General features: G+C 36.5%; 1 protein-coding gene across 1 annotated transcript; it reads right to left on the reverse strand.

Annotated features, from left to right (window-relative positions):
* Nucleotides 1-1,288: 1,288 nt before the first annotated feature.
* LOC104592779 (protein LAX PANICLE 2) lies at nucleotides 1,289-9,661 on the reverse strand. The gene is made up of 4 exons (XM_010252261.3): nucleotides 7,921-9,661; nucleotides 7,737-7,787; nucleotides 7,517-7,589; nucleotides 1,289-1,707 (listed from the first exon to the last, which is right to left on the reverse strand). Exons 1-4 carry the CDS (start codon nucleotides 8,706-8,708, stop codon nucleotides 1,546-1,548), a joined length of 1,074 nt encoding a protein of 357 aa, XP_010250563.1. The 5' UTR covers nucleotides 8,709-9,661; the 3' UTR covers nucleotides 1,289-1,545.
* Nucleotides 9,662-10,877: the final 1,216 nt, after the last annotated feature.

Raw genomic sequence — 10,877 nt, forward strand, 5'->3', positions numbered from 1 at the left:
GTTTCTCTCTCTCTCTCTATATATATATATGAAAAAAGAAGGCTATAATTATAGAAATTCAGATCTTGCATGTATATAGGATTTCTCTTATGATGGATGATTGAAGCGGAAAGATGATGATATGATCTACATTCTGCTGTCATTTCTTGGATGCTTATGGCAAACAGCAGGAAGTAGATTTTGTGATATTGTAATGGAGAGGAGAGTACTCAGGCGTGGGCTTGATTGCACATGCATGGTACCTCCCAATTGGGTGTTGGCGTTGGTACAATCTCACAGTTTTTTTTTTTTTTTTTCTTTTTTTTATTTGTAGCTATAGCTAGTTAGTGGTCGTCATTGGCACCTGGCAATAAGTTAAATCTATCCCTATTGGATCGAGAATGCCAAGGCCAAAGGCTAGAGCTCGCTTCTGATCAGACCAGAGGCTACCAATTCCTCCTTGGAGCTTATTCGTCCATCAGTTTACACCATGCATGCATGTGTTATATATCAGAATGCTGCCCGTTTCCATTAGAAGAGATCACAATGGCGCCAGTTGTGCTTTATTTGATTCAAGTAGCCGAGCTTTGCCCGGGTTTACTTGATACTAGTAGCAGAGGAACTGTCTTCCTCTGGCTTGGTAAGTTGGTAGTAGACTAGTAGTTAGTGTGAGTGTTTGCGTTTTGTGAATTGTGACCCATCATCATCATTGATCCGGTTGGCTGGACTCTTTGACCCGTCCCCTGGGGAAGAAGAAATATATAGGTCCGTTTTACCTTAAACCTGGTGGTATAATGATTTTGATAAAAAAAAAATGGTAACCACTAATCCCTCTTATACTTTTTAGTGACCGATCTGAACGAACCACTGATATTGTGTACTGTTGTTGAACTATGACGATTGTGTTAGTCTATCTGTGCGTGCATGGTGTGATCGTTTCTTTGTTTCCTGATGCAAAAATCAAGAAAGGGTGTTTTCAAGTAAGTCGACTCATTTTCTCGCCAAAATGGGTAAGCCACGAAACCTTAACCAATGTTTTAAAACCCAACCAGAGGAGATTAAAAAAAAAAAAAAAAAACAAAAAGAAAAATCAACTCGGTTCGGGTTGAATGGGTTGGACCGTTGAAGACTCATAGCCCTCGTATCAGAATATTAGTTTAGGTTTGATTGCCTTTACAATCTCTACCTTTTCAGAAAATGAGAAAGAGTGTAAGAAGAATAACAAGAGAATATATAGTTGGAGCTGTAAGCACAGTACGTAACTGCAAATCTGCAATGGAATTAGTAAAAAAAAACACATGAAGCCGTGATGGCTTGGAAGTACATCATAATCATAAATATTATTATTAGTTGTAGAACATTAATTGCTGATTATAAAAGTTGATGTATTTCCAACCTTTTTTTTCCTCAATGAATTAGAGAAACAAAATAAAAGAAAAAAAAAAGCTAAAAAGAAAAAGAAAGAAAAAAAGAATTGAAGGCGGGTTTTAATTCTTTCAGTTTTTTAAATTATACAAAACATCATGTTGGGACTTGGGAGGAGGAGGGATTAATATATATAGTTATTTAAGCACTCCTACCATAGTTGAGAATCATGAGATGGTCCATGGTTGAGGAATCTGGAAGCAAAGTAAGTGGATCCCTGGAAGTGGAAGTCCAAATGTTATCTCGTACATGTTGCAAAGTCATGAAAGGTAGAAGCTGCCGCCCTCTACATGTTATCTCTACCTGTTTTCATTCATCATTCATCCACAGGAATTACATATTCAAATCTACAATCAAACAGGAATTGATGAAATGACTGTATATGTATATTATTATTATGCACTTGCTCAATTCGAATCCAGAATCAAACAATAAATTAAAATAGATGATACCCACACCTCATCGCAACATGATCATCAACCTTTGTCATTGTTACCGTCTGATTATGATCATATGGAGGTAGGTAATTATTAAGATGGATCATGGGACATTGATAGGAAGGAGAGTGCGACTGGCTAGCTAATAGTAGAGGGGGAGTAGGGGATGATGAGATGGGTCATATTGCTTTGTCTTAATACTGAAGTCATGCTTAGTCACGAGATGACGTATTGAATTTCAAGTTGTATCGTTTGCTTTACCCAATACCCATCCATGGTCAATGATCCATGATCCATCCATCAGGCCACTATCATCATCATCAAATTGGTTTGTGTACCCAAAGACAAAGACCCCAACTTTTTTCCTTTACTCCAAGAGATTCCTCTAAGGAGCTAATGTTTCGGTCAGGCGGTCAGCAAGGGAACCCAACCGTTCGAGGTTGCCCGTTCCACATTCTCAAACTGCCCGAGCTTAATGATCATTTTCGGGTCCCCCACTTAGACTTTGCTCGTAAGCCAAAATCATGAACCCTCAGACTTTAGTTTTATGATTAACAGGTACTATAGTCTATAGATTTAACCAACAAAATACAAAAAGCCCAATAAAACCAACAACAACAACAATAATAATAATAATAATAATAATAATAATAATAATAATAATAATAATAATAATAATAATAATAATAATAATTGACGGATCCAAAAAGCACGGCGTGGAATCGGCACCATTTTTCTTTTACTTGGTTTTTTTATACCTTACCATGTCAATCTCATGCACGTCTCCTTCACGTTCTATTCTCTCTCTCCTCTCTTGTCTTACCTATATTCTCTCTTTATTATTGGATGCTAAGAAGGTCAATATTCCTTCCATGAACTACCCTGGTTTTTCTTTCAAAGTCTGAATACCCTACAAGACCACTTGGTTTTTATGTTAAGAGGGGGAGGGGGATTGTTCACATTAAGAGAGATAAATCAATAAAGTAATGTGCATGCATTCCATTAACCAACATAAGAATAAGAAATAAAATGTTTGTTTGTTGATGTGTGGTTCCATCTATCTTCCACTCCCTCTTCTGCTCTCACCAATCACCATCTAGGAATGATTCCTTGAAGATTATTCTTCATGCATTTCTTTTGTCCAACGTAAAATATTTGTATTTTTTTTATTGGTAAGTTGTGGATGAGATGATGAGTGTTTAATATTCCAACAAAGTGCAGCACTTGAGGTTGTTTTAATGGGTCTTTTCCAAGCACAATATCCTTTTGAGGGGGTGGGGAGAGAGGGTCTGTAGGGTCTACATTAGTTGTTGGAATTTGGAAATTACTAGTTGAATTGGGTGAAAGCGTGACGATAGAAAGGTGTTTAGAAGGCATGAAAGCATGCAGGTAGATATATAGGAATTGAGATCTGCTCCTCATAGAATGCGCCTTATACCAATCTCACAACCACATCCCATCTTGTATTGAGAATATTTCTCCATAAATAATAAGTGCAAGTATAGAAGATGCTCCCTGTGTGTGACCAGGACGGGCTGTAAGGTAAACGGATAGATGTAGAGAGATCAGAAGAAGACAGCACCCACGTGTGATACTAGTATATATATTGTCCTTGAGATAAGATTTGAGAGGTTAATGTCAACAGACCTACATTAATCAGAGTTGAACATGTTCGTGCAGACCTCAAAGTCAATGCACTCCATGTATGGATGTATTAATTGTATGGATGATGCATGCATCTATGTGGAATGTGGACTTTAATTCTTTTTTCTTTTTTAAACAAAATAAATAATAAAGAAGACAACATTGCATTGAAGACATTCCTTTGCTTTTTTAAGCATTGATGATTGTCCTATACTGCTTTTGATATATCCTCGGGAAATTTGTGAATTGAATGCTTCTCATGCAATGCGTCTAATCATTACAAGGTACACTAAAAAAATCACTTTATTTTGAGAAACTATTCTTAAGTGTGAACACTCAAAACAATGAATGATCGATCATTCATTAAATAATTACATATATTATCAAGTTCAAAATTTAATAAATTGGGTTGATTTGAAATTAAATTATTAATCACCCACCACCCACCAAGAAGATGACTGTGCAAGATATATATATATAGAGAGAGAGAGAAAGTGGGGAGGAAGACGATAATCAGTGCAAACTTGCTTCGTTTAATGCATGTAGATGGATCTCCACTTAAAGATGTAAATAACTGGGCATTTAGTTTCATGCCATGCTTGCAAGGTACGAGTTTCTAGTTTCCCCAGTGATATGGCAATACATATATACTTGATTCCCACATATGTACATATATATATAAAAATATAAAGAGTTCCAAATTCATCATGCTAATCAAGGAGTTGACCTCAATAACAAACTATATATCAAATGCTTTAAATTCATTATATATAAATGGAATGTTGAGTGTGCATAGATTACATCCTAATTACTTGTATTATATATATATATATATTAATTAATTAGAACTCTCCACTAACTGCCACCACCATGCGTAGGTAATTAGGTGAAGAATTTATACTTTCTGAATATCTAACGTTCAAACTACCTATTCATTATTGTTGCTTATGGCTAGCTGAAATATATCTTGGGTAGGTATTACTTAATAGGTGTTTGAACCAACTCATTTTAGTAAGTAGAAAGAAATGAAGGAAACTATTTTAGTTCAATTTGGACAAATAAGATACCTTTTCGCAGATTTAATTAATTTCCAAGAAACAACAGGAATATCTACCTACATTCCTACCAATTTATTAAAATAAAAGAGTTAGTAGTCTCCCGATACTTATTTATGTTTTACAACCCCAAAACCTATTATCCCCCATAGCATGCATATATGGCTGAAAAAAGTTAGCCATTCATATCATGTAATGTCAGCATAAAATTGCTTACAATGACTCAACAGAATCATTCTCAACAACAGTTCGTACGTTAATGTGCAGAGTTTGTTATTTGATTATTATATTATTATTGGAAACAAATATAGTTGGCCTGAGAGGAGGCCATAAGTAGAGAGAGAATGTATAGAACTAAAAAAACAAGTAAGGTTATAACATAGCAAAAATTAATGCTTATATATAACTTATTTTCTAAGTAGGGAATATCGAATTCTAACTATCTTCGGTCAGGGAAAAGGAAGTTAACGTGAGTTTTTAACCTCGGATGTTTTTTATGGAAATAAGCAAGAACCATTCAAACTCTTTCAAATCGATTTGAATTTGCTTCAAGATGTAAATATACTTGCATAAGTTGGCCACAAAAAAACAAAAAGGAAAATAAAGTTCAAGGTTTAGTAAAGAATGATTTCGTAAAAGACTAAAAATGGAAGGTGCATGGTTCTTATAAAATCGCCATATATACAAATGGATGAAATGATAATACTAAACAGCACCAAGTAAGTTGATGAAGGTAATTAAACCGTTACGTTAATTTTTTCTCGTGGGGAGGATACTGTCTTTTCTTTTGTTTTTTTCCTCGTATATGTGGGGGAGGCAAAAAATCGATACCTAACTATGAGAGTAATAAGGCGACTATATATATATATATATATATATATAATTCATTATTTCTGTTCCTGTGATAGTTAAATAAGCACAATCGAATCCAACATTAGTGAATAATAATATATGGATAATAAAAGAATATGGATAATAAAAGAAATTCAGAAAAGAATTTTAGTCAAGAAAAAAAGTCGGAATTAATCCTGTATACCCCTCATATACATCAATATATTCTCATATGAAGAAGAAGATCAAAAAGGTGGAAACCCATCTCTTGGACCTAAATCTCTAAGGTTCTTCAGGTAATGGTATACTACATTCATATATACTTGGACTGTTGGACACCCTTGAAAGTAATCTATCAATGTACTTTAAATAAAAGAATTCATATACATTATCTTCTCATGTGTGCACTATGGATCCAAATAGATGTTTATGTTTAATCCCGCCCTGTTCCCTAAAGTTCTATATGGAATTCATATACATTATCTTCTCAAGTTTATCTTATTTTTCCATTGGAATCAAAAGCAGGAAGAGCAGTCAAATTTCATAATATGAAGACAGACATTCTTTAATCAATCCTTTGGGGGGGGGGGGGGGGGAACAAAACTCTTTCCTCATCGAAGCGACTAAAAAACGCCAAATCTTATCATAACCAGGGTAAGAAAAACAATGGTGGTAGCCCACTATTATGTAAATTTTTATACATGCTTGAATGGGGGTATTTCCATCTCTTGGAGCTTTTGTTATTTCATTTCTCAGGATCCGCGTTTCTACTTCTGGTTTACTAGCAGTGCTCTTTCTTCTCATTGAATGTTTGGTGACACCAGAAGCCAATAAAAGGCAAAGAAAGAAGAATGCTAGCTAGATCAACGGATTAATTTCAATAATGTGGTTGCAGTATATATAGAAAACAACAAGATTTGCAATTCTTTAGTCTTGAAGGATTTCTTGATCTCGAAGAGGGTCTTAAAATGAACCAGACAAAACTAAACGGTCTAGAGTTGTGTCACTACTTGGCAAAAGAAGCCTTAATTAAGCTCATTTATGAAATGCTCGTATATATTAAGCTCCTTTTCTTCCCACTATATTTAGAAATATATTAATTATATTTTTGTTAGTAGGAGTCTCATAAAAATAATGCAGATTTTTTAGCTTCCATGAGTCTATGAGCAAACAATATTTGTATGTCGGTTTCTGTTAAGATGTTGTTGTGAAATTTAGTTTGTTATTTATGAGTTATTGCCTTTTCAATTTCTAATAGCTATAAACCAAATGCTACATAATGGTTTTTCTAACATTTAATTAACTTCCTCCTGTATTTCTTTACCTTTATTTTATTTTTTGTGCGTGTATTGTTTTCCCGTATATCATGTTGGACTATTCTTTAGGGTACTCTCTCTAATAAGGAAAAACAAAGCAACTAAAATTTTGTAATTACTAATTACTCGGTTCAGTAGTAGTATTAAGGGTTTCTTTTCACTCTTCTTCCAATTAAAATACATGTATAGTAGCAGGTCAGGAGGAGGAAACAAATTATTTTCCTGTATATAATGGGTTAATGGAAACAGTAAAAGCTCACTATCTCAACTTAACCCTTCCACCTAAACCCTATCTTTGAGACATTGATAATAAACTGTAGATGAAATTTACGACAACGTTAGAAAATCAGATTCTTAATTAGGTGATCAATCAATTGCCCTCGATGCCATCTTACCTCGTGAGATTATATGATCTGACAATCCTATAAAACAGATTGAAGCTCACCTAGAAATGCGAATGCCACCTAAAAATAATGTTATAATAAGGAATAAATGCCTCTGGATCTGGAAAGCCTCCTTTTAGTTTTGCAGTTTCTTTCATGTTTCCATCATCCAGAATGTTAGATTTATGCAAGAAGCATGCATTTATCTAACCGGGTTGAAGAGATAGTTGGCTTAATTTGTCTTTTTTTCGGTCTCTCCTAGCTACTTTGAGGTAACTAATGCTAGCTATTAACTTGCCAATTCTTCTGCATCAGTGAGGTGTGATTTAAGTATGCAAAATCGGTAAGAAGCAGAACGACAAATAAAGCTAACACAGCAACAATTTTCTAATTTTCTATGAGCATTTAGGAAGTACTAAAACAGCTGTACAGATAGTTTTGGGTACCTCTGATTCGTGTTCTAGTCTGAGCTTGTTAACCAGATACTTGATCAACAGCCGAACTGTCATTCTCGCATCTCTGTAAACATTAAAGTTTAGGGGAAAAAGATAAAGATATGCTTTCATTAAAAGAAATTTTGTTTTTAAGGTTTTGGCTTACTTTCACGAATTTAACATAGTACACAGAAAATAAAAAAGGAAAGAAGAGAAAGGTTGACAAACTTACTTGATTCTTAGGTAGCTCTTGGGTATCTGGGGCAAGAAAGGTTCTTTTGCTCTGCATTAATTGATTAACCAAGTGCAATATATTAATTAGAAATTTGAAGTGATACTAATAAAAATAAAGAGGAGCTGGAGAGTCTAGTTAAGCTTTCTTCCATTTCTTCATTGTCATTCTTCCATCTACTTACTGATTTTGCGATGCTTGGAGAACGAACCAAACACCGGAAGGCGTTCTCGGAGGAGGCTCGATGACTCTAATAATGTCGGAGCTTGGACCAGCGGCGTCCATGGCCGGTTGTTGTTGGAACTGTCGGGCATGATAAGTTCCAGGTAACATCATCGCAGAACAAGAAGAAGACGATGGTGTAGGATTCCATGGGTTAAGCCTATATCCCCATGGGACCTCCGGTTGAGGAAAACCCAAGCTGGTGGTCCTCTGGCGTGGGAAGAACAAGGGTGTACCCATGAAACCACTAGCACTACTTGGACGAGGAGGAACTCTAAACTCGCTCACATGGAAGAGAGGATCTGCTAATACTGCAGGCTTAACCCGTTGTGTACTGCTGCTGCTGCTGCTACTACTACAATTACCGCCGCCGCTAGGTGGTAACAGATCCAGCTCTACCAATCCGACTCTTGGCGTTGTTGGTTCCACCTGAACAAGCTTGGTGTCGGTTCGACCAGTCACGTAATCACCGATTCCCAGTTGAAGCCAACCTTCATCTCTCTCTTGTTGGACGTCCTTGGAGCTGGAGCCCGCTTCGTTCAGGCTACTGTTTCTAGAGTTGTTTTCGGCCATGTGACCAACCACCACCAGATCGGTTTCGGATTCTAAGCAGGCTTTACGACAAGGATCATGCCCTGATATTCGGCTCCTCATAAGACCTACGCAGTTGTCCGAGTAACAATCATCACCATAAGCGTCGTGGTGTGGATGATTAATAAGGAGGCTTTCAGCAGAAGGAACCATTGTCATATTGGACAACCAAGAAACCAAAATCGCCGGCGTTGATTCTTCCCTTGTATTTTGTATTCAATCCCATCGATGGTTACGTTGAGGAAGGGTTCTTCAAATGGGGAGAAGGAATCCCTTGTTGTTGCCTTGGTGATCATCATCACGTCTTAAACTAGGAACAAGGAGAATGGCAGAGAAGGTAGCCATGGAGAAAATATGCGTGGGATTGTTGTTTCATCTCATCTTCACATTTATGATCTCAACATGCAAACAAGAAGAAACCGTGCAATTCTCACTTTCTATTAATTCTGTTTATTTGGAAGCTTGTGGGAGATGGAATAGGTACAGCAGAGACAGAGATAGAGGGAGAGGATGATAGAGAGACGGTGGTCAGTCGGTTATGTTCAATATATAGTACTCCTACCTGTTCTTTCATTTTATGAAAAAAGAAGAAGAAAAAAAAAAAAAGATGGAAAAAAGAAGATACCTTTCTATACGGCAGTAAAGGCTTAAGGCGAATTGCCACATACAATACAAATTTGAAATTTGTAGGAAGCAGCTAGGGCCAGGTTTTGAAGGACAAAATTACTATAAAGACTCTTTCTTCAAAAGGTGTCCATTAACTCTAAGTTTTAAGGGGGTGAATCCAGCTAGCCTAAGAAACTTATAAACTCGGACAGAAGAAGGGAAGAACAAGGTTCTGATGTCGATCGATCGATTATACAAATAAGGGTAGCAGTAGTAGTAGTAGTAGTAGGCAAACCAGAGACGTCCAACGAACCGATATATAAATAATAGTTAATAAGTTGGATAGAGCACGTCGTCCAGTCAATTGGCGTCGTAACCACTAAGGCAAGAATTTAATTTTGCTCTTTTTCTTCCTGGTTTGTTCCTGGTTTAGGCGATCAGATGGTCATTCTTCCTGGTTTGTTAATTGTTATATATGGCCTCTCGATCCGGCGGGTCTCCAACATTGGGTACTCTTGGGTGCTTGGGAGAGGGCTTATACGCCTAAGCTAGCTACGTGGGCTATGTGGATCATCAAAAATAAGGGAGGGTCCCCTTCTTCATTCCCCATTAATTTATGACAATTGCTTGATCAGAATCAGAAAGAAACCAAGTAACCAACCCCTGCTTGAGAAGGAAAGGCCGGGTTCGGTAGCGGTGCAGATTAGGCTTGAAGATTATATATATGTAGATGTAGTTCATCCTCTACACGTTAATTGTTATGGAATACAGATAAAGTTGAGATTATTTAATGAAAAACTTACTGGAATAATCTGAATACGTAAGATTATATTAGTAGGTAATTATAATAAATAAATGAATAACAGTCAAGAATGTTATGATAGATGTTTTCTACTAATTAAGCCCAAAGGAATCGAATCGAAGGAAGCTGTAGGAGTAAACGTTGCAGCTAGGGGCCAGGCATGTCATGTGCCCCCCACCCTCCCTGCAAAACTGTACGGATTCGGAATTGTCAAAACTCCCAAACAGTTGTGTCGTGCCTGAGCTTTTTTAAATAAATATATAACCCTAAGCAGGAATATGAATATTAATTGTGTATAGTGCTCCAAGAGATGAACACTTGTTATTTAATCGCAATTCTTGGCCTCTCTTCCCCTGAAAAGCTGCTTCCCTTCTTTACAGCCCATCAATTAAACATTCTTCTTTCTGTTTCTGCGTGGGTTCGAAGGAAACGAGGAGGAGCCTTTTATCCATTTACTTGAAGTGGCCTGTTACGTTGTCGCTCATGCTATATATACCACAACATAGTCACAGATGACAACAGTTATATTTTAATAAAATAAACTATCTTCTTTCTTTCTTTTCTTCTTCTCTGGATGGGAGTAAATTAATATTGGGGGTTTGCCAAATGGAGGTGCATTGGCATGGGTATGAGCTTTCAAGGATTTAACCTTGGAATTAAAGCATGAAAGCAATAGGCTTTGACGGTGATATCTTTCTACCCCCCGACACACACACACACGCACACGAAAAAGAACAAAAACCCTACAAGAAAAGTAAAGTCACCCACAATTTTCCTCTTACCCTTCTCTTGTCATCTGTATATAAAGGGAATGGCCGTCTATAGTGATCAGACTACATCTCTTTTCTTTTTCTCGGTTGTTTGATTCACATGCTGAAACATAGACTCAACCAAAGCTTTTCTTTTCTCAAACCCTCAAT

The sequence above is a fragment of the Nelumbo nucifera genome, chromosome 3 (genome assembly GCF_055504915.1).
Source record: "Nelumbo nucifera cultivar China Antique chromosome 3, China Antique-T2T, whole genome shotgun sequence".
In the NCBI taxonomy this organism is placed as follows: Eukaryota; Viridiplantae; Streptophyta; class Magnoliopsida; order Proteales; family Nelumbonaceae; genus Nelumbo; species Nelumbo nucifera.